This window comes from Cyrtonyx montezumae, unplaced genomic scaffold, assembly GCF_038088225.1.
Source record: "Cyrtonyx montezumae isolate F1298 unplaced genomic scaffold, pur_monq_1.0 scaffold_30, whole genome shotgun sequence".
Classification (NCBI taxonomy): domain Eukaryota; kingdom Metazoa; phylum Chordata; class Aves; order Galliformes; family Odontophoridae; genus Cyrtonyx; species Cyrtonyx montezumae.
The window spans coordinates 5,189,723-5,214,690 of record NW_027072035.1 but is presented as its reverse complement, the minus strand read 5'-3'; the positions used below and the strand labels follow the sequence as shown (position 1 = coordinate 5,214,690).

Sequence of the window (24,968 nt, the reverse complement as noted above, 5' to 3'; positions counted from 1 at the left end):
CTTCCAATCCCTACAACTCTGTGATTCTGTGATTCATCCACACTTCCATGTCATGTTGTTCTGTCAGACTGCTCTCCACTGCTGCTTGTAACATGGCAATAAAATTGAACAAGGTATTGGTGGGAAGACTCAACTTCTACTGCCATATCACCAACATCCACCTCCGATGTATACTCAGTGTTATACAGTAAATGAACACATGCACTTATCAGCAGCAAGCAGAAGAGTATTTTGAGATAGGCCACAAAATTGGGGGTGGCCTGTTCATCTGTACATAGAAGGCCTATAGACTGCTGGTGAAGACAGGTGAAGAATCTTCTCAAATGGGAATTTTGTCTAAATCTTTTATATGCCATATGAGTGTAAAATAGACTTAATTACTTGTAATAGTAACTTCTCCCATCAACCTGAAATTCAGTTTCAGATATAGCAAGCTGGAGTACAAAGATGTCATAAAATTTCTCCAATTAGGAAAAAAAATTGTAAAAATAGTTCACAATAAGCTGTAGTCTTGATCTCAGCACATTCCTCAAAGTATTGCTGTCAAATCGAGATAAGTAAGAGAGTACAGCTTAAGGCATATAGGAAACATTTTCTGCTGTTTTTATTTTATTTTATTTTTTGTAACACAGAGCAAGAAAAGTCAGATGGTTTCGTACTATCTTTCTATGTACAGTTTAACCACCAATAAATTAAGAAAAATTAAAAATAGCAATAATAAAGTGGAAATTAATTCCCAAAGAGTGAATGGATCCTGCTGCAGTTTGAATGAGACAAAGCTTCCTTTTCTTCCTCCAAATCTATATTGCTTAGCTGGAAATCCTGCTGGAAACTATTAGGAAAATGATGGCTCTCAATGGGAGGTCATTCATAATTGTTAAAATATAGTAGAACCTTATAAGTGCATGAACCTCATAGCTTCTCATAAACAGAAAAAAAAAATCACTCCAGTTGTCATGACATGGAAAATTCATGCAGTAATCTCTCATATTATGTTTTTTTCCGTAATGTGTGTGGGAAATATATTGCTCTGCATGTAGTAATGAGTTAAGAAATGTTATAAATTAATGAAACTGAAGCACAGCATTTCAAATATATGAAGTCACTTAATGTCGTATCTTCCTTGCATCTATAATTGTGATTACTTGCTTAAAAATACATAAATAATACTAGTAATAATAATTTTCAACATGCAAGCTCTGCATTACTGGATGCATTATTATGTCTTTCAGATACTTCCTTAAACTTCATTTCTGCTGTCACAACTGAGGAGTGTTCTTATAGCTGGTGCACTGAAAACATTCCTTATTATAGCTAGGATGACTGAGCTCCTCCTGTCCCACATGGTAAAGGTCTGTACCGGGATCCCTTAACTGAGGGTACTGCAGCTGTTAGAGATGTTTCTTAGCCAGTTTGTACTTGAGCTTTACTTGCATTCATGAGTAAGAACAAAGGATCAGGACTACATCAATGCTAATATTTGTCAACTTCCCTTCTGCAATATGTGCAGGTCAATTATCACCTTAAGAAGGTGTTCACTCTTTACACTGCCAGGAAATTCTCATGACTCATAAAGAAATTCTCTGAAGAGCCATACTATAATGAAGGTTTTCTTGATTAACTCCTACAGTTTCCCTTGTGGGATACTTAAACCATAGGTCTGGGTTTCTAGTTGAAAGAAAAGGTGTCTTGTTCCCTTCATGGAGAAAGGAGTTGGACAGTTGGTGTAATTAGAAAGAAGATTTTTTTACTGTAGTTGTAATTATTTAATTGTATTTGCTATGTACAGATTGCTAAACTACAAGGATGAACATACAACCAGATATTTTCTTGTCTTTCACTCACTTGACAAAAAAGGAACTTTTATGCAATATCCTAGCTGAACCAAAGCAGAATTGTATCTAAGCGGTTAAGTGAACCTGGGGTTAGAGCGCAGGCTTAAATGCACACAAGCAAAGGAGATAACTGTTTTGTTCTCCCCTTTAAAAATCAGCTTTTCCTTTGGCTAGCACAGGAAGGACAAATCAAGTAAAATAGACACACTCTATGTATTTCTTACCTCAGTTTTATAAGTTAGTCATGTTCATGCATTCAAGATGTTTCTTGTTCCTTCTCTTTTATTGGTCTGTATACATAGCTGTATATATTATGTATAGAGCACCAGAGAGAAGGGTGCTGGGGAGATCCCCCGCAGTTGGTGGTGGACTCCCTGAGCTGTCCCCGTTGGGCAGAAGGGGGATATCTGAGGGATGGGGAGGGCTAGCAGAGAGTCCCTGCTCGGTACCCTGCTCGGTACCATGGGCAATCTCCCCCTCTGCCTTCCCTGTGTCCCCAGATCCCCCTAAGCAATAGATTTGCAGCAATTGGATGTTGAAGAGGAGATAAGGGGGGAAGTGCAGGAAGATTCCCGCAGGAGGTCACCAATGGCAAGGCAGTCACCTCCGTGCATTGAGACTGCTGCTACTAAGAAAGAAAGGAAGGTGATCGTAGTGGGTGGCTCCCTTCTAAAGGGAACTGAGGGCCCCATTTGCAGACCAGACCCAAACCGCAGGGAAGTGTGCTGTCTCCCTGGGGCTCGGATCAGGGACATTGCTAGAAGACTCCCGGACTTGATACGCCCCACCAACTACTACCCATTACTCGTAGTTCAGGAAGACTGCAATGAAATATCTCAGAGAAGTCTGCGAACTATGAAAAGAGATTTCAGGAGATTAGGGCGATTAGTTCAAGGGGTGGGAGCACAAGTGGTGTTTGCTTCCATACCTTCTGGGGTGGTGAAGGACACAGAATGGGCTAGGAAAACACAGGTGATGAATAACTGGCTGAGAGGTTGGTGTAGAGACAGACACTTTGGGTTTTTTGACCATGGGGCAGTTTACTCGGCTCCTGGCCTGTTATCTGTTGATGGGATGCACCTATCTCAAAGGGGGAAACGAATCCTAGCACAGGAGCTAGCTGGACTCATTGAGAGAGCTTTAAACTAGCTGTGACGGGGGAAGGAGATAAAACAGGGCTCTCCAGTAAAGAGCCTAAGGAGGCTGTGCTGGAGAAAGGGGTGAGGCAGATATCTCAGCTGAAGTGCATCTATACCAATGCACGCAGCATGGGCAATAAACAAGAAGAGCTTGAAGCCATCGTGAGGCAGGCTAACTATGACCTTGTGGCTATTACAGAAACATGGTGGGACCTCTCCCATGACTGGAATACTGGGATTGATGGCTGCAAGCTCTTCAGAAGGGATAGACAGGGAAGAAAGGGTGGTGGCATAGCTCTCTATATCAAAGACTCTTTTGATGTTGAAGAGCTTGAGGTTGGAAATGATAAAGTAGAGTCCCTATGGATAAGGATCAGGGGGATGGTCTTTAGAAGTGACATCGTGGTGGGGGTCTGTTATAGACCACCTAGTCAGGATGAAGAAATAGATGAGGTGTTCTATAAACAACTCGTAGATGTTGCACGATGGCCAGCACTCGTTCTCATGGGGGACTTCAACTTCCCTGACATATGCTGGAAATATAATACTGCACAGAGGAAGCAGTCAGTGAGATTTCTAGAATGTGTGGATGATTGCTTCCTGACGCAGCTGGTGCAAGAGCCTACCAGGGGAGATGCCTTGCTAGACCTGCTCTTCACTAACAGAGAAGGACTAGTAGGAAATGTGAAGGTTGGAGATTGTCTTGGCCAGAGTGACCATGAAATGGTGGAGTTTGCTATTCTTGGTGATGTCAAGAGGGTGACTAGCAAAACTGCTACCTTGGACTTCCGGAGGGCAGACTTAGACCTGTTCAGGACACTTGTTGCAAGGGTCCCTTGGGACTCGCTCCTGAGGGGTAAAGGGGTCCAGGAAGGCTGGATGCTCCTCAAGATGGAAATCTTAAAGGCACAGGAGCAGACTGTCCCAGAGTCCCGTAAGTTGAGCTGGAGAAGAAAAAGACCAGTGTGGATGAACCGGGATCTTTTGTTGAGACTCCGAGAGAAAAGAAGAGTCTATGTCCTCTGGAAGATGGGACAGGCTACTTGGGGTGACTACAGAGAACTGGCTAAGATTTGCAGGCAGAGAGTTAGAAATGCTAAAGCCCAGCTTGAACTTAGACTGGCTACTGCTGTAAAGGAGAACAGGAAACCCTTTCACAAATATATTAACAGCAAGAGAAAAACGAAGGAAAATTTCTCCCTTTACTTGATGAGGCAGGGAATGTAACCACAGATGATAAGGAAAAGGTTGTGGTTCTTAATGCCTTCTTCACATCTGTCTTTAATAGACAGAGTGGTTGTCCACAGAGTACTTGCCCTGACCTGGAAGTCTGGGATGGAGCGCATAATGAACCCCCTGTGATCCAAGCAGAGACAGTCAGAGATCTACTCCTCCATCTGAACTGACACAAGTCCATGGAGCCAGATGGGATCCATCCAAGGGTACTGAGGGAGCTGGCAGAGGTGATTGCCGAGCCACCTTCTGCCATCTATCAGAATTCCTGGTTATCTGGAGAGGTCCCACAAGATTGGAGGCTTGCCGATGTGACTCCCATCTACAAGAAAGGCCGTAAGGAAGACCCGGGGAACTACAGGCCTGTCAGCCTGACCTTGGTATCAGGGAAAGTTATGGAGCAGATGATCTTGAGGGAGATCACACGACACGTGCATGGCAACCAGAGGATCAGACCCAGCCAGCACGGGTTCACAAAGGGCAGGTCGTGCTTGTCCAAACTCATCTCCTTCTATGACTGAGTGACCAGACAGGTAGATGAGGGAAAGGCTGTTGATGTAGTCTACCTGGACTTCAGCAAGGCCTTCGACACTGTCTCCCACAGTATTCTCCTGAGGAAACTGGCAGCCCGTGGTGTGGACAGGTTCACTCTTCTCTGGGTGGAGAACTGGCTGGAGGGCCGTGCCCAGAGGGTAGTGGTTAATGGAGTTAAGTCCAGCTGGCATCCTGTTACGAGTGGTGTCCCCCAAGGGTCAGTTTTGGGGCCCATCTTGTTTAATATCTTTATTGATGACCTAGACGAGGTAATTGAGTGTACCCTCAGTAAGTTTGCAGATGACACCAAGATGGGAGGATGTGTCAAACTGCCTGAGGGTAGGGAGGCCCTTCAGAGGGATCTGGAAGGGCTGAATAGCTGGGCTGAGCTCAATGGGATGAGGTTCAATAAGACCAAGTGCCGGGTCCTGCACTTTGGCCACAATAACCCCATGCAATGCTATAGGCTTGGGGCAGAATGGCTTGAAGAATGTAGAGAGGAAAAGGACCTGGGGGTGTTGGTTGATGCTCGGCTCAACGTGAGCCGGCAGTGTGCCCAGGTGGCCAAGAAGGCCAACAGCATCCTGGCCTGTATTAGAAATAGTGTAGCCAGCAGGAGCAGGGAGGTGATCATCCCCCTGTACTCAGCTCTGGTACGGCCGCACCTCGAGTATTGTGTTCAGTTTTGGGCCCCTCACTACAAGAAGGACATTGAGGCCCTGGAGCGTGTTCAGAGAAGGGCAACAAAACTGGTGAGGGGTCTGGAGCACAAGTCTTATGAGGAGCGGCTGAGGGAGCTGGGATTGTTTAGTCTGGGGAAGAGGAGGCTCAGAGGAGACCTTATTGCACTCTACCACTTCCTGAAGGGGGGTTGTGGTGAGGAGGGGGTGGGCCTCTTCTCCCTGATAAATAACGACAGGACGAGAGGGAATGGCCACAAGTTGCGCCGGGGAAGATTTAGATTAGACCTGAGGAAACATTTTTTCTCTGAAAGAGTGGTCAGGCACTGGAATGGCCTGCCTAGGGAGGTGGTTGAGGCACCATCCCTAGCGTTGTTCAAGAAGCGTTTAGATGAGGTGCTAAGGGATTTGATTTAGTAGTTGGGTAGGGATAGTGATGGGAGGATGGTTGGACTAGATGATCTTGTAGGTCCTTTCCAACCTAACGAACCTATGAACGTATGAACATTGCCAGTTCCCAAAACACTGATCTCTTCATCCTCAGCCTCCTTCTCATTTCTTTTTCTCTCTTTTTCTTCTATTACCTTCCTAGTGCTCTCTAATCCTTATTTCTTCTTCCTGATCTTTTCTGTTCATCCCAATTATAAAAAAATATGGGGTGATCACTTTCCCCGCAGGCATTCTGTCTTGAGTCTCACTGAAAACAAAATATGGGAGGTAGTGCTCATCATTATTGAATTTAATGCATACAGCCTCTAGGAATATGACAGTCATTCTGATTTAAAGCAGTGTGGTTTTAGCCTTTCTGAAAGGTGCAATAGCTGATAGACATTTTGAATTAGCAGAAATCTGCATACATATACCAAGGTCTATAGGACATTTGCAATGTTGCATGTCACAGAGGTAATGAGGTAATGACAGCTGAAAATGTCCTGCTTTAGGCTGGCAGGTTGGCCTCCCTCTGTATGATCACTCTACTGATTTATATTTTTATTTAAATATATATTATAAAATATATATTATATTCATATGAATCAATACACAATATTAATAAATCATATCACCACAATGATATTCATATTAATAATTATTATATTTTATTATAATAATTACATTTTTATATTAAAACATTAATATGTTTTTAAAAATTTATTTATCTAATCTCATTTATACAATTATTACAATCATAAAAAATTGTGCCTGGATCAGGGAAGTCAGCACACAATAGTGTGTGCTCCTAAACTAAACAATCTTCCTTGCTGATACCCTGCAACTTCATCTAGGAGCCTCCGCATTGAATACCTGACTGGGCAAAAAATGTAAAACAGTGAATACGACCTCATTGGGATTTAGTTTTAACATGTCTAAGAAGATGCTGTAGCAATTCTTCTCAAACAAGTCCTCTTCCCATCACGCACAAAGAAACTGCTCAGAGATTTGTGTAAGTTTATTGCAACTTTCTCCATATTATTGATCCTGAGGTTTTTCTGTAAGGCAACTGCAAAAAATGTCACCATTGCGTGTCAGTCACAATAACAAAGTGGAGGTGAATCTGAATACAGACTCTGACCTGCTTTTTATGTCTCTGAACACTAAGAGAAATTTAAACATCACTAACCCAAACCTTGAATCTTATGCAGTGGAATAAATACACTTAACAAAGTAAAAATGGAATTTATTGGATCATCTTTAATTCCGCTGCATTAAGAAAAGCAATTGCTTTATAAAGCTGACGTATTTGAAATGATGCTATTTGCAATGCCACTAATACTAAAAAAGTAATACAGAACTGTTTCTAATACAATAGCATGTAGATTGCATTTCAAAGAGAAAGACATCTTTACAAAAGTGTGTGTGTATAATGACAAATAGAAGCAAAGAAAATACTCAGATTTTGACTGTAAGAGTATTTCTTTCACAAAGTATTAGTGATTTGTGAACATTAAGCAAACAATGGGGATGTCTGGTATCTTTGCTCAAGATATCAATGAAAATACTAAAAGATATTGACGTCTGGGAGAAAATAGATCTAAGTAACAGCTTTACATAAAAATTTCTCAAAGAGTCATTCACTGTTCTATGTGGTGTTACTTTTCTACAACATAGCTTGAATAGTATTAAATACATTGCTTAAGATAGAGTTTAAAACTGTTAAGGAAAAGCAACAAAAAATATTTGAAAAATCTATTCCTGAAACAGAAGATGGACAAATCATTTTGCCAGCAGAATACTGAGTATTCTAGTACAAGTTATTCTTTATGAATCAGAAAACTATACTGTAAATTGAGCATATTTACACTATAACTGGAAAAAAAGCTGCCTCACCTATCCTTTCAACATGGATTAAGAATCCAGATATTTATCTAGCTTCATCCTAAAGACACCCACTGATGGAAATGCTATAGCTTCCCCAGGCAATCCTTTCCAGTGTATCTCTATTCTCACTGTTAATGAGGACAGAATTAACACAGAAGATATTTTCTGGGCTTCGACACTCAACATGAAATAACCTTAATGCAAAAAGGGCTTTATATGGTAATATGTTTCAAGGAATGTAAATGTTTCAAGTCTTGAGCTGCTTTCTTCAGCATGAAATGAAGCCTTTTCAAGAACTCTTTGCCGTAGGAACTAATTAGCACTCTGAAATTTGAAATGCTTAAATGCATGATTATTTGTATTATTCACATTTTCATTCCTCTAGTAGTCTTCATGAAAGAAATTTTACTGTCATCACCAGCTGCCATGAAATAGGATTTACTGAACATGTTTCTGGGTCCACAAAACTAAAACTAAAACTAAAATTTCTTTAATTCATATAAAATAAACCACACTACTTGATATAAACTCTATTCATTATTTAAATACCATTAGATTCTATGAGAAAGAGGAAAGCTTTTCAAGGCATAATTTAGATAGCTTGTTAAAGTTATGAAGTGCTGTTGATGATACATTAAAGAAAGGTAATTAAAAGAATTGCTGAAATACTAGACATGAATGTTTAAATTCTTTACATGGTAAACTCATTCTGTGTTGTAATAAACTTTGTCATTACAAATGAAATGCACCACCTGGCTCAATTATGTTATATATATTATATATATGTATACTTTATGCCTCTGATGCCTCTGCCTGATACTTGAGTACATAAGTGAGCTGGACGGTAGAGGTACATCAGGAGGGAGTCATGGAGTCACAGAACATCCTAGGTTGGAAATAATCCACAAAGACCATCTAGTCCAACTTCAGCCTCCACGTAGGACCACCCAAAACTCATCCCTATGTCTGAGACCATTGTCCCGATGGTCCTTGACCTCTGCCAGCTCAAGGCGTGCCCACTGCCCTGGGCATCCCATTCCATGCCCACCACCCTCTGGTGCAGAGCGTTTCCCTGACCCCCAGCTGCCCCTCCACTGACACAGTTTTATGCCATTCCCTCGGCCTAGTCGGTGCCACAAAGAGCAGAGTTCAGCGCTGCCCTTCGCCCTGCACTCTCCATGAGGTCTCTGCTCATGCTGTTCCTCTTTAATAGCTTTCCGTCCTTCCTGTACAGCAGCACCCAGCCCACACACAGTGCAGGAGGTGAGGCTGCATAGTGCAGAGCAGAGGGGACAAGGCCTCCCCTCGCCCGGTGGCAGTGCTGGGCCTGCTGTGCGCCAGGGCATGGTTGGCCCTTTGGGCTCCAGGGCACACCGGCGCTTCATGTTCAACTTGCTATCAACCAGAACCTCCAGATCCCTTTCCTCAGCAGTGTTTTCTATCTTCTTGGTCCTCATTATATAACTATATCCAGGGTTGCCACATCCCAGGTGTAAAATCTGGCTTTTGCTCTTCTTATAATGTGGCTGGTGATTTCCTGGACATTTAATTTGCCCAGATCTTGCTGCAAGGTACCCCAGACCTCAAGGGAGTCATCTCTCTATCCTCAGTTTAGTGTAATCTACAAACTTACACTGTATGCATCTGAGTCCTGCGTCCAGATCATTTATAAAAACAATGAAGAGAACTGACCCCAAAATAGAGCCCTTGGGAACCCCACCAGCAACTGGCTGCCAGTCTGATCCAACTGCAGTTACTGTAATTTTTAAGCCTGACCCATCAGCCCATTGTTCACCCACTGTATTATTATTATTATTATTATTATTGTTATTTCGACAAGCTGTATGCTGGAAATTTTATTCAGAAGGAGAGAAACAATATAGAAAGCTTTTCTGAAATCCAAAACTTCTACATCAACTGTTTTCCCTTGGTCACCTATGTGAGTAACCTTGTCATAAAAGGAATGTTCATTAAAATGGACATTTTCCTCATTAATCTGTGTTCACTATGAAGAAAAACTGTGTGTTTACCAGAGTAATCTTCTCCATAATTTTACAAGACAGTAAAGTGAGACTGACAGGCCTATAATTACCAGGGTCTTGTTTCTTACTCTTCTTGAAAATGAGGACTGCATTTGCCAGTTTCCATTTCACCTGCTCCAAACCCCAAAACTGTTGAAAACAAATTGAGAGAGGTCTCACAATATTGTCAGCCAAATCCTTTTGTACCTTGGGATGAATCCCATTGGGCCTCATAAGTGTACATGTATTCCGCTGAAGCAGCAAATCCCACATAAGCTCAGTCCTCTGAGAGTTAGTTTTTAAGTCATAGTCCTACAGCTAAGACCTCCAGAGTTTCCAGAGCTCATCAGAAGTGTTACAGACAGAAGTTTAGATTGCATTAAACATCTTTTCTTTGCATCCCTGTTTGTGCAATGACCATCCTCATCAAATACCACAACAATGTTATCTCTGGTTCTCCTGCTGCTGTTAACAAACTTGAAAAAAAAATCCTTTCTGTTGTCTCCCACAGTAACAGGCAGCTTCAACTCTAATTGATTTTTGTCTGCACGAATATTCTCTCTGCAATGATGAACAGTATCTTTGTAGTCCTGCCATGTTTCCTGACCTTGCTTCCAACATCCATAGACTTTGCTGTTCCACTGGAGTGGAAAATGAAAGCATTGCTCAGTCAAACTAAACTCCTATCCCATTTGCTTACTTCTGATACACTGGAATTGCCTGCTTCTTTGCTATCAGGTGATCCTTCAAAAGTGGCCAGCAGTGACTGATCCCAATGCCCTTGAAAGCAGACACTGACGCACCTTTGAAGCAGGCAACATTACTAGCTACTGGCTCCTTCCAGTTCAGTGTTGTCTGGAAATGTATTTAATGTGCACTTAACTCCAGCATCCAGGTCAGAGATGTAACCATTGAAAAAAACTATCCCTAAAATTAAGTTCTAGGTGTCATGGTTTAACCCAGTAGACAGCTAAGCACCATCCCAGTGGGATGGGGAAGAGAACTGGAAAAAGATAAAACTTCTGAGCTGAGATATGGATAGCTTAGATACTCCAGTCTCTTTGGGAGCGTGGGTTTTTTCTTCAACTTCCAACACACCACATGATGTCATGATATGGAATATCAACAACACAAAAAAAAACCCACAAAACCATGACAGCTTAATAGGACAGAAATGGAAGAGAAGATCACAACATTATCAACAGCAGCAATAACAACAAAAATACAGAAAACACAAGACAAGACAATGCTATTGTTTGCCACCCAGTGACCAAAGTCCAGCCAGTCTCTGAACAGTGTCTGTCTCCCCACTCCGGCCAGCTCCCCCAGTTTTACTGTCAAACAGGATGTCAAATGGTGTGGAACATCCCTATGGCCAGGTTGGGTCAGCTGTGCTGGTTCTGTACAACCCCAGAAAAAAAATTAAAAAGCTTCTAATTTTGTGCATTGCAGACTCCTTATTGGTAGGGCAGTTAGAGAAGCAGAAACGTCCTTCATCTAGTGTGAGCAGTACTAACCAACAACTAAACTACTAGTTTGTTATCAACATTATTCTCAACCTAAATCCAAATCACAGCACCATACCAATCACTATGAAGAAAATTCACTCTAACCCAGACAAAACCAGGATGCTAAGGGACACCACAAGTGACTGTCCACCAACCAGATGTTACTTTACTTACTTACTATAACCTTTTCAGTCCAACTCGTCACCTAATTGTTCATCCATCATATTGCATATGGTATCCAGCATTATGCTGAACATTTTGTCCAGAAGATACTGTGACAGACAGTACTCAGACCTTGCTAAAATCCAAAAACTACACCCACTGCATTCCTTTGGTCAACCAGAGGTGCAACCTTGTCTTAAAAGAATATTAGCTTAGTAAGTCATGACTTTCCCTTCATGAACTCATATCAGCTTTCTCCGATGGCTGCACTGTTTTTCAGGTGTTTTTCAATAACTCCCAAAATAATCTTCTCCATATTTTTGCCAGGCACTGAAGTGAGACTGATAGGCCTGTAATTACCAGGGTCTTCTATCCTGCCCTTTTTGAAAACTAGAATAATATTTGCTAGCTTCCAGTCAAGTGGAACTTCTCCACATTTCCAATACTGTTGATAAACAGTAGTGGTCTTACAATAGCATCACCCAGTTCTGTCAGTAGCTTAGGATGAATCCTATTGGGTCCCACAGATGTAAGTGCAAATTCAGTTGCAGCAGGAAATCCTGTACAAGTTCAGCATCAACAAGAAGCTTGTCAGTCTTCCACTAGTGGTCCACCAACCCAGGCCCTCAGGTCCTAGGCCTGTCAACAGTGTTAAAGGCAGAGAAGGGGAAGGCCTTAAATATCTGCTTTACCTTTCATCTCTGTTTTTGAGTGACCAACCTCATCAAATAAAGGATCAATATTTTGTTCAGACCTCCTCTTACCGTTAATATACTTGAAAAATCCTAGTTTCAGTTGTTAATTGTGCTTGATTTTAAACTCGACCATTTCATGATCACTGTGGTCAAGATAGCAACCAATCATCAGTTCACCCACAAGACCATCTCAATTTACAAACAACAGACCAAAAAGGGCACCTTTTCTAGTTAGCTCCCTGAGAACCTGTATCAAAATCTTCAGCTCATTCCCTGGTCACAGATCAGGTCTGAAGCCAACCTTCTTGGCTTCTGTAGCTGGTGGAAGTGGGTTTTAAGCAGACTGGTTGCAAGCAGGTCAAGCACAAAGTGCTCTTCTGAGCCGAGATTTTCCTCATTAGTTTTTAAGTCTCTTTGATGTGAGCAGGCCATCCTTTGTGTGGGGTAAAGATCAACCTGTAGATGGTGAGTTGCATCTTGATCTTCAGAGGAAGCAAGTGCAGCTGCAGATGAGGAAAAGGAAGGGTAAGAAGGTGGCAGCACACAACTTTCTGAGTGTACACATGGCCTGGCATGAAACCAGGAAGTACTGCTGTCATAGTTCTGTGCTGCTGCAGTGATAATGTGAGCTGCTGTCACTAGTCATGGGTGGAACTGAGTAAAACCACCACTGTAGACAGGAGAATTTGGGGTCTTCTGTATGCGTTTCAGTATCTGTTGCTGATGAGCCCATATAGCTATGAAAACAATACAACAGTGAGATAATGTATGAAGAAGGGCATTACAGATGCTCAGCAGGGCTAACAGGACTGACAGAACCTTGAGTTTCTGCTGAACAAATGGTGTCATTCATACAATGGTATCAAAATAGGGGTTTACTTAGAGTCATTTGTTTTTGTTTCTTTTTTTTTTCTTTTCAAAAATAACCTGTCTGATATGAATTATATCAAGTGAAATTTGAAGTTTGCAGGAAAAGGTAGAGTGAGTTTTTCTCCTTTCGCTGGTGATGCTGTTTGGAGGTCACTTTCTGAGACAAGGTTTATTGGAGCTGCAGAAGCTCAGAGCACAGAAAACAGCTTGGTTTGGCTTGTGCAGAAGGAAATTGCTAAGCTTCCATTCTTTCCCACTGAGGCTGAATTAAACCTTTCTCACTAAAGAAAATTGATTTTTAGAGCAACACAACTATTAGCAGCTCTGGCATCCTCAAGGATTTTTCTAAACCTTGCTTCACTTCCAACGCCTCTGAGTGAATATTCTCTTGGGTAGGAAAAATTCCTACCCATCTCCCAATTTGCTTGCACGTGAAATATCTGACTGAACAATTCTGAAGACAGCCCATTCAACTAAAGAGACACAGGGAAGGTTCTGTCATCCCGCACACGGGTATCTCCCCTGCGTTGGGAGGAGAGGAGTCACCCTCGATTTGTCACGAAACCTTCCCTGGTCACAGTGGGAGAAGAGAGACGCGGGTGCAGCTTTGCTTAGGACTTGTGTGAGCTGTCACACGGAAAGAGGGCAGCGCGGAACCGCCCAGCCACCTCGCAGAGGGCACAACTGAGGGACGCGGGCACACCGTCGTTGCATCAGGCGCCGGACAGCGGAGTGACCCGGTCCCGCCTGCCCAGCGGTCACACCTCTCCCACTGCCCCGTCCCGGCCACCCCGCAGACCGTGACCAGGGAGCCGGGGCCGCTCCCTCCCGCGTCCCGCCGGCCGCTCCGGGTGCCCGCCCCCGCGCGGCGCCCATTGGCCGCGCTCCGCCCGCCACCGCCCCGCCGCGGGGAGGGAGGTGCCAGCGTCGCCCCCGGGCCGTCGCCGTCGCCGCTACCGGAGCGAGGTCGGCGCGGAGCGGGAGCGGCGCGGCGGCGGGAGGAGCGCGGCGTGGAGTTGTGCCCTGGGCTGAGGGAAGCGGGCCGCCGGCTGCGGGTCCGCCAGCCGGGCAGGGGAGGGCAGGGTGCAGGAGAGACAAACTAAACGCCCAACAACCTTCGGCATCCGCGGCTGCCCGCTTTCTTCTTCTTTTCTTTTTTTTTTTTTCCTTTTTCTTTTTTTTTTCTTCTTTTATTTTTTCTTTTCCTTTTTATCTCCTTCAAATCATTCCTTAAGAGAAACATCACTGTGTTTTTGGCACGCTGCTCCGCGTGCGAAATTGTTTTCCGCGCACCGCTGACAAACAAAGGAAAAGGGGGAGGGGGACCGCGCTTCGCAGAAGACATGCGTTCCGTCAGGAAGAGGTGGACTGTGTGCACCATAAGTCTCCTCCTCATCTTCTACAAGACCAAGGAGATCGCGCGCACCGAGGAGCGCCAGGAGGCACCGCTCGCCGGGTAAATGCGGCGCCGCGCCGGGAGGGTCGGTCCTGGGGCTCCCGGGCCCCGCCACGGCTGCCGCATCCGCGAGCCCCGCGGTGTGCGCGCGGCCGCGGCTCTTCCGAGGGCCGGGAGGGTCCGCCCAGAGCCGAGCGCGGCCCCGGCCCCCGCCCCGAAGTTTGTCCGGGAGCTGCGCGTAACTCCGGGCATTGCCTCGGCTCCTGGTGCTGCTCTGCTGGGGAGCCGCCGCTTTCCGCCGTCAGGCTGTGCGAATAAGAGGCTAAAAGTCACTTCCCGCTTTGTGCTGCACCTCTTTCTTTGTTGGTCACCTTGGCTGCATACGTGCATGCTTCTCCTCACCTTCCCGGCTATCACCCATGCTGTGCGCGAGTTGGGTGTTCCGCCCGGGCTGCCTCTTCCCCGGCAGAGGTTAACTGTCGGTATTCGGGGAGAGGATGCGTGAATCTCGCGGGGACGGTCAGCCCGGCGAGGGCGGGGAGGGGGCTCGTGTCTCGCGTTCCCCTGCTGCGGTGAGATGCGCTTACCGCCGGTTCTCCATTGCTGTAAACCCTTAATTTGAAGAGGAGCAATAAAGTTGCTGAAAGTGCCCGTAGGAGCCCGGAGGGAGCGAGGTCAACGGCAGCCTCCGTGCGCCTCCGCACACCCCTCTGCCACCTCGAGAATCGGGGCGGAAAGCGCGTCCCCGCCCAGCTGCTGCTCGGGTACAGCGGAGCACAGCGGTGCGGGGCACATCTGGGGCACATCTGCTGTGCGGTGGGACAGCGGTGCAGTGCCTCGCAGGAGCGGCTGGTCACAGAATGGCAGAAACGCTGAATGTCCTGAGTTGGAAGGTACCCACAGTCGAGTACAGCTCCCGACTCCACACAGTACTGCCCAAAAATCAGACTACGTGAATGGGGTCGGTTGTGCCTCTCTGTGTTTCTGGTGTGATGTTTGGTTCCTGTGGCATGAAGGATTTTTACAACTTGCAGTAACTTTCCCTATTGTTCAGTTTGGGTATGATGCTTCTGCTGCAGTGCTGTGGCTCCTGCGTATTTGGGGATGTATGAAAATGTGTTTAGGTTGTGGGATGCACAGAGGTCAGTGTGAAAATGGAGCTGTGTGGGGTAATTAGCCTCGACCAGAAGTGCTTCTTAGCAGACATTTCTACTTTTCAAAGTACGGGTAGGTTAAATGATTCAGGAGTTAGTCACTAGGTAAAACCTGTATTTGCAAAAAAAGTCCCCTACATCTTATGATGCATTATGTTTGACATTTTGACATTATTTAGGAGGTACTAAAGAGAACCAGTGCATTAACATTAATGAAAGTGTGTTTAGTCATAGGTGTGTATGTCCTTAACAACACTTCAAAACAGAGCTATAGAGCACCTGCACCAAGTCAGTGAGATGCTCACTTCAGTGTCAGTAAGACCTCCTGTGCAGGGCAGAAGGTGATGGAATGAGGACCCTTCTCACCCACTGTCCTGTTCTTCAATGGGGGACCACAGCTGGGTGCACCATGACTGTCCACACCACTGCTGGCATGAAACTCCTCTCCTCTTGAAGGAAGGGCTGTCGGTGTTACATGGGTTGTAGAGCCAATTTGTTTTTCTGTGGGATGTGTTACTTCCAGAAACACCGGTAACAGAACTGTGAAGGCTGGAGGTGGTCTGTTTGGGATTCTTGATAGTACCACAGGTAGATTCCAGGTATTTGAAAACTGTCAGTTTGTATGACTCCCAGGCATGTGGTGATAGCATCCACTATGTCTTCATCGGTGAGTTTTCACAGATGGTAATTGCAGAAGTGTGCCATTCTTCAATGAGGCAGCAGTGTCCTCTTAAAGGTTATGCAAGTTATGAAATATTCATTGAATGTTTCCTACACATCATTGTCCTCTACTGGCATGGAATATACCCCATAAAGCTTTAAAGCAGTTTCTCATATTCACCAAACTATGTTCAGAAGAAGAGACCATTGTCCTGTCCTGTCTCAGTCAGGTTGATCACCAGCGGAAACTGGCCGGGGCTGGGGCTGATACCATCAGCCACACATTGCTGTTGCACCAGAGAGAGTTTGCTATGGTTTTGGATGGTACATGGAAGCCCAAATTAATTTTACACCTTTTTAAACAATGACGAATTTTCTGGAGCAAACTGAGAATTTTATCTATTAGCATATTTCATTTTAAGTAAAAATTAAATGAACTAGTAACAGTAAATGTAGGGGAGCATGAAGAGAACACTTTTGTATTCATACTAGAACTTTAACTCAAAATGCATAGGACCTTATTTTTGCTCATGAGAACATAATTCAACATTGTTCTGCTCCACCGTATAAAAATCTGAGCACTTCACTGCACATCTACGCTGTGAGTACAGAAGATGACCACGTATCAAGTACGAGGGCACTGTAGCTGTAGGTGTTGTCAGCATCATTTCTCTCTGAGTGGTATAACTTGTGTCACTGTTACAGTGCCTCTGGGTAGGATTCAATGGGGACAACTGTGAGGTGCTTTCGGACTGGGTAATTTCCTCATATGCATTTTGGTAGTTTTTTATTAGGTGTATTCACTTGATATTACTGCAATTATATATATGTGGTTATCCGCAACCAGTATGGAAAATTTAGAGGAATAAAATAATAAGAATTTAAAAAAAAAGATAAAAAATATTAATTACATTCTGATTATTGAATTCAGAGCATCCTCCCATCCTGTGAAATCATTGTGGGGAGGATGGTTTGCATTCACATCGTGTACATACACAGTTGATTGAAGTGGTAGATTTTTCGGTAGGTGGCACTCTTAGCTATGAGTCAATGTGATGCTTGTGCTGCAGTGTGCTGGCATCGGGGAGGGAGGGAGAGTGCTGCCGGTGATGCTGGGCTGCTTTTGGCTTTGTTGGTTCGTTGACTACAGGGACTTCTGCAGCTGTGTCAGCTTTTGCAAATGACCACCTGCTACAAGTTAAGTTAGCTTAATTAATGTCCCATTGAAGGATAGTTTGAGTTTAGTCTGGTGTATAATTTACCAAATCATGAAATCCTTAGAGTTGGAAGGAGCCTTTAAAGGTCATCTAGTCCAACTTCCCTGTAGTGAACATGGACATGCACAACTTGATCAGGCTGCCCGGGGCCTGATCCAGCCTTGGTCCAGATACTAAGTGTGGCTGTATACTGTCATAGTTTCGTTAAGGCCAGGATCCAGTTGCCTCATGTACTTACAGCCACAGGAAAACAAAAGCCAGTAATACCCTAGGTGGCCTTCAGCCACATATCTATAATCTTATACCCTGTTGGTTTGATGGTTGGTGGTCAAGAGTTTGCAAGCCAAGTGGTGCATTTATTATTGGTGATATTTCAGACCGTGCTTATTTAACTTACAGAAACATTCATGTGCATTACTGCAATACATATTCTTTTTTCAATACGTTCTGCATGGTAAAATGTTAAATCCAATGACTTTGATATATTTTTGTACATACACATTTATTTGTGTGTGTGTGTGTATATGATAATATTTGTGATTAACAGCTATGATTGAACTGAGCTTGAATGTCACCTACAGGGAAACAGTGTGGGAGATAATGAAAACATACTAGGATAAAAACACAACTCAGATCTAAGGCTTTACACTGTGCTTGCAGTGTTTTAATATTTGTTTTATTTGTGTGACCCTGTTGATGAATATAATTACAGTTGATAGTGTTTATTCTTCTTCATCACTACTCTGTGGTTATCAGCCACAGCTTACTACAGTTCCTTTTTTATTAAGGTAGCTACCAAAATTTCAGTATGAGGTAGATGTAGAGATTTAAGACAACTGAAGTTGTCTGGATACATGCATGCAAAAATTTCATGAAAGGAAATTTTGTGTGGTTAAAGCTATTAAACTCATGAAACACTCATGAACGTACCAGTGGGAGGGAAAGAGAGTCTGCTAGGCGATTGCCGTGTGTAATGTGACCAATTGCAAGGGGAAAGATTGAAATTTAACATTTAGTTCTTAGTTTAACACTGGAAATTTGTAACACAGAAGTTCAGCATCTGCTTCATACACTTAAATTGGTTGAAATTTGGTGTAGGTTCACAATTTGGAGATTTTGTGATTAAAACCAAAAACAGAGCTCTTAAGTGGCACGTTCAAGTATTAGATATAGATGTCTTATAGACTACTCGTAGGGAGAGCTTACTTGCTGTGGCAAGTAGAATAAGAGAAAAGGGGAGATAACTGCTTCTTTTTGTGAAGAGAAGGAAATAGTGCTGGTGCTTGTGAAGTAAAATACTTACATGCAGAGTTAGCCTTGCTGTAACTATGTCTTTTCTGTCTTGCGTTGCAGAGATGGTGAGCTGAGTTTGAGTCGATCAATGATCAATAGCTCTGATAAAATAATCCGAAAGGGCGGCTCTGCTATCTTTCAGCATTCTGTAGAGGGTTGGAAAATCAATTCTTCTTTGGTTCTGGAGATAAGGTGAGTGTCTTAAGTAACACATAGTTCATTTCATATTACTATTGCCTATAATTCTTCTGGTCCAGAAGAAAGTAATTTGATTTACTGTTGCAGGTGGATGTTTTATAACTGTACTCTCTAAAGGTGCAATGTTAAATGCAAGCAAATGCCATTAGGCTGCAAAGTGAAGTCAACCTTTGTAAGAGTGAATAAAATGTTTTCACCCGGTTATGTCATGTCAGACCTGGAGGACATTTTCTACATTATGCATGTGGTCAAGAACTCTCTTGGAGTCAGTGATGAGAAACTGGCGCTTTAAGGATATGATTTTCTCTCATCCTAGATGCCTAAAACAGGACAGATGTAGCCTGAAAGTAACTATTTTTATTCCTAACTACAAAGGGAGCTTAGGCAGGTGACTTCAGTGTAGGAGTCAAGAGCTGAGACATGAGTTGCTGACCTCCCTGAGGCTGGTCAGGGTCAGGAGGTCAGATACCAGCAGTGCCGACAATCTCATACAGTTTCCTTTTTTTTTGGAAACAGAGAAGCCAGAAAGAGCCTTAGGCTCATACTGAATGTGAGAGCGGAGTGGAAGAATTAAAGCAAATGGCAGCTCTGATGTGCCTTAACGGAGTGGGCCTACCCATGCTGGGGCCTGAGGGAAGAGCAGGCCGAGTATTGTATTGCCTTCATATCTTCCTTGTCTCAGTTAGTGAGGTGAGCAGGAGGAGAGGAGTGTGGGGCAGAGCTCAGCAGTGCAGGGGTTAGGAGAGAAACATGATAGTAAAGAGCCAATTTTAGCTGTAATTTTTTTTCATAGCCTTGATTTTTGGATTATTAGGATGCTAAATTGGAGTTTGATCTAATTGAACTATGTTTTCAATTGGATTTCTTCCTTTTTTTTTTTTTTTTTTTGGTTGTTGTTTAGCTGACCCTACATTAAAAAAAAAACAAAAAAAAAAACACCTAAACTAGCAATCTATGAATTTATGAAAGCATGGCTTTTCTGAGTGAGGAACTCAGAATCCTAACTACAATTTTATGTTCATAATTCTAAAGCATGTTGAGAACCACAGAACTGTAGAACCACAGAATGATCTGGGTTGGAAGAGACCTTGAAGATCATGTTGTTCCAACCCTATTGCTTTGGGCAGGGCTGCTATCCACCAAATCAGGCTGCCCAGGAGCCCATCCAGCCTGGTCTTGAATGCCCCTTGAGCACATGGGTAGCTCAAAAATGATTAACGTGTCCGCAGTGGTAGTGAAAGCAGTGAGCAGTGTCTTTGTCACCCCTTTCTGGAAGTTCTGTGTGCTGTGACAGTTGTGAAGTGTGTTCCCCTGAAAATGAGATCAGGGGTGAAAAGAGTAAAAAGAATTATTTTATTATGAACTATGAATAAATAAGAATTTTATTATTATGAACTATGCTCCTCTTGATACTTTGGATCCTGTAGCTGTGCCCTCTGTTTTGTGGTGCACTGTGGTGTCCTGTCCCCTGGCTGGGCTCCCCCACTGCTTCCCAGGCTCCTAGCAGCAAACATCTGGTAGTCAGCCATCCAAGGTGCATTGCCAGGCCTCAGCCCTGGAGTTTTCTTCCCAAGAATGTCTGTTTTTTGTCACCTGTTTGGACAGTGTGTTGATTGCAAGGTAATGGATGAGTTAGGCTCCAAAGGTAGCCTAGAAGAAATATGCAGTGTCCTTTACCAACATATAGAATTCATGTGCATGTAACAAACAGTTTAAGTTGGACAAGTAGGAAGCAACTTTGGAAGACTACTGCAGAAATTGCAAATCATATATTATAGTTCTGACTATTTGAAGAAAACACACTGTTTTGCTTCTGAAATAAACTAATTTGGAAGCTTTGAGAGGCTGTAAGTAGAAAAAGGTAATTATGCTTTTTAGTCATCCAATTTTTTTTGAGAAGTCGATTATCCTATTTCAGAACCATTTAAAACCAATACACCTTTTCTGCTCGAGCCAAACGACAAACCAGTAGAAATGTTACAGCAGATTTTTGATTAAAGTTAACAGTGAAAATGAAGCTTGGGTTGCGTTCATTTTTCACCTGCTTCTGAAGCAGCAAACATCATTCAGACAGAGGGGTAACACAGTGGTATTCACCATTTTGAGCTTTTGAGTTTTTTTAAGTCTGTAAGAACTAGAATATCATCTCACTCTACCCAAAAACATGAGTTTCAAAATCAATACCTTTTCTGTACAGTTGGAGGTGGGGAAGTTCTGCCATTTTAAAAATAATTAATGTGCTCTGAGGAAGTATATGATGTGAACGTGTGGTGTTTCTTAAAAATGGTACAGTGAAGAATACTTTTTTGTAGTAGTAGTGCAATGTGGAAAAATGTGAGTGCACTATGTGAAAGGAGTCCAGGGTACCTGCTACTCCTGTTGTTTCAGAAATCTTTTTTGCTGATATGCGTAGCATATTCAGTTATGGTATTCAAAAATGAGGAAGAATAGTTCTGTCTGAGGACACCTTCGTGAAACATCTGATGCTGACCGAACAATATACATTCTTTTTTCACTGCTGCAGGAGGGTTGCTTCAACCTTTCTTCCCTGTTTCTCCAGCAAGCTGAAACCTTAACCTTAAATACTGTTACACATAAGAATCTATCAGGACTAACTTCAAATGTGTGTAGCAATCTGCTGAAGTGCTTTCATGGTTAAACTAATTTTTCAGCTCTCCAAAGAACATTATGCTCACTGTTTAGACCATGAAGATGATTCATGCTATTATTGCAACTGTTAATGTGATCAGTAGTACTCTTGTGGTTGAGCTTCATCCTAGGAAGTAATGGTAGGAGAAAAATATTAAAAAAAAACCCTTTTGAATAATGTATAAAAAAAAAAAACGTATCACTTCTAAGCAGTGGAGCAATAATTTGTGAAACTATTAGTGTACAGCATAAAGACATTCCATAAAACTTCAAATCGCTCATAAACTGCAGCTACCTTTGTGTCTTACATCAGCTTGACACCCACAATGACTATATTAAAACATGGAAAATATTTGTCAGTGAGTTTTGTTTTGTGCAAGGGCTGTTCTTTAGTGGTATGTCTGGACATTGCTGTCTGGTAGCTGAAATGTTACCCTTTGTCGTTATCCTTTGCTGCTTTCTCTTTGTGGTCATGTGGTGGTTTTATTAGCTCAGGGTAGTGACCAGTTTCTGTCAACTGAAAAAGGTCATATGGGTTCTTGGCCAGATCAGTCCTTAGTGAGTCAGTCAGTGAAAAGCTTCATTATCTGGACCCATGAAGGTTCCACAGGGTGTCTGGTGTCATGGAGTGCTCTCTCTGGGACCTTGCAGCCAGAAGAGATGAGGGAATGTTGCAGCTGTTTAGGGAGATCAAAGCCCTTTTAGGAGATGCTAAGGAAGCATTAAAAGAAAGTACTAGGCTTTCTGTGATTGAGAAGGGAATGGTGATGTCATTAATTACAAGAGACTGTAGCAGATTTGCTCTTTCGCTGATCACAATTGCCCTAGTGGGAGAATGATTTTTCTAGCTGATGTTACCTACTGATTGCTGACAACTTTGAAAAATAATTAGTAATTCTCGTGCCTGAGGGGAGAAGGCTGCCTGCTCTACTCCCTTTCTGTCAGAATGATTTCAGCCATGTGTAAGAAGAACCCACCTTCTGCAAAATTGTGTGTTTTAAGTTATTCCTATTCTTAGTAGCAGTGTGAAGGTTTTCCTGGTACAGAAACATTACATTAGAGGCTGTAGCTTCAAACAAGAGAGGTGTGACTAAGATGACACAAGCCTGTCTGATGGAGGACTGATGCTAGAACTTCGATAACCTGTATGAAATCATATAATTATAGTGTGAGGTTTCAGGATGTGAATTTCTTCTTCCACTTATTTTTGATTAAATGTGGGCATGTGTTTGTGTTGAAGGGAGCAGACATGTTTCGAATTTTGGGAAGACAATATGAGAAAATTATGTGTGTCTAGGCTGTGTTCTTCTCTTTACAATGTGAGAGAGTGGAAATTTCCTTTCAGAGAAGTGTGAGAACTTCTAAGTTGTTAACAGCATCATTAAAAGAAAAAAAAAAAAAAAAGAAAAAACCAACAACCAAGAAAAAAACACCATTGTGACTTCCCCTTCTGAAGAGTTTTGATTATTATCATTGTTTATCTTTCAAGTTTGTACGCAATAGCTATGATAAGCCATTGAACAGCAAGTGACAGACACTGGACTGCCACTGGAACAGTGACATTGCTCTGAAGCTTTTGTAGGAGCTTTTTTAGGTTTTAGAGCCAGCCATTCTGTTTCCTCCAGATTTTGAGACCTGAGCCCTGGGGCTTTCCAGTACAGTTTAGTCACAGTAAACCTTATTTTCCTCCTCAGTCCTTCACATCAACTGAAAATTCAACGTTCTCTGTAATTTGAGGTAGTTAACCCCTTTGACTCTTTTTCTTTGACTCTAGTTTGCTTCAGTGCATTGAAAGCTAAGGTATTTCTAGCTTTCATATGTTAAGCAGCAGTTGGGTCATAATGTGTTTATAAGTCCACTATTCCTGTTGCTGTAAAGCTCTGCAGATTTATAGCCTGATTATTGTAGCTCGATCAGTGCGTGTTTCAGCTGCTGAGGTGACCATTCTGGTCAATAAGGAGCATGATGCCCTGAAGGTGGTGGGGGGGTGGAGAGTTGAGCATGGAAACAGTCAGCAACTGCCTGGCAGCCAGTGCAGTACTTGCGTTGGTTGTCTGTGAACTGGTGATTGCCATGAACCTTTCCCTTGTTAAATGCAGTACTCATGGTTTTAATGAATCCAACTCTGAGAATTTGCAGAATTATTAGGAAGAGAGCAAGTGAGAGTCTGCAATGACTTAAGTGGAGCAGGAACTTCTTGAGGGTAAGATGTTGCTGGGCATACGCTAGCTATATATCAAAAGAATTGTTTACATTGTTTTATGAAAAAAAAAAGAAAACATCAAATGAGTCCCAAAATATCTAAAACTTGAAAAGCCTAACTTCAGATAAGGGAAGTCTAAGTCAGCAGTTTAGCTAACTTGTTAGTTATCAATATGATCAAAACAATATTTAGAAATCAAAATATTTCTGGTTAGTTTTATTACAAAATAATAATAGTAAAAAAAAAGCCTCCAGATGTTTGTAGATAAGTAGCTACTGGCCTTTCAGTAATAAATAGATCTTTAGGAAAAGGAAAACAAAAAAACTTTTGTAAACGTGAAAAATATTCCATGTAGTTGGATGAAGGGCACATTCAGAAAAACTAACTGATCTTGATTAAGGCGGAGTCTCCATGGGATCAGTGCATTGAGAAAGCATAAAAAGGATGTCCTGGTAAGGAAAGATAATTAATCAAACATACACTGTTTGTAAGTATCAAAGGCAAGCAGAGAATTGGAGAGCACTGCTCCTTTGGAGCAGGAGTATTTTTAGTGTTCATGAATAAAAACAACAAAACAAGAAAGAACTCTGCAGTAACACAAGGCCACAGCCTGCCCTTTTAGGCAGCTGCATCTTGTGTTTCCTTTTGGAGGAGGCAGGGATGTATGCATCTGAGTTGGGTTTGGTCAGTGAGAGTTCTGTATTTTTCTATTGTCTGACTGATAGAAGTTTTTTTTTAAAAAAAGCTCTTCTAGGAAAGAAGTGAATAATTGGGAAAAAAAAAGTTCTTTGCCTAGTCCATAGTCCTTGGGGTTATCAACAGCTCAGAGCCACCTTCTGCCTTCCATCTGGGGAGGGTAAAGCGATGTTAAGACTTGCAAGAGTTAAACCAGAGTCACTGTAAAATCAAACTGTTTAAAGGCCTGAGTAAATTAATGGTAGGAAATCTTCCGGAGAGCAACAAGAAGTTTCAAAGACTTAAAACACGTGGTTTAAAAAGGATAGCTTCCTAGCTTCTGCTAAGTGACAGTTCTTGCCAAGAGGAAGCAGTAATCTGCCCTCCACATGCAAGGTGAAAGGAAAAACAGGCTTCAGTTGCTTTGAGAATGGTCCACACCAGCACTAGGAATAATGTGCTCCAGTAAGGTTAGGAAATCACTGAAATTAATAGAGGGCATGGAGAGTTTGTTGAGTCTCCACCACTGG

The 24,968-nt window shown here is 42.8% G+C and overlaps 1 protein-coding gene across 1 annotated transcript in view; it reads left to right on the top strand.

Annotated features, from left to right (window-relative positions):
• The first annotated feature begins 14,225 nt into the window (after positions 1-14,225).
• The window catches only part of ST8SIA4 (ST8 alpha-N-acetyl-neuraminide alpha-2,8-sialyltransferase 4), a 55,779-nt gene continuing 45,036 nt past the window's right edge, over positions 14,226-24,968 (top strand). The window contains exons 1-2 of the mRNA XM_065744221.1: positions 14,226-14,449; positions 18,774-18,905. Coding sequence (XP_065600293.1) covers positions 14,337-14,449; positions 18,774-18,905 — 245 coding nt within the window. The 5' untranslated portion in view covers positions 14,226-14,336. The remainder of the gene's footprint in view (positions 14,450-18,773; positions 18,906-24,968) is intronic.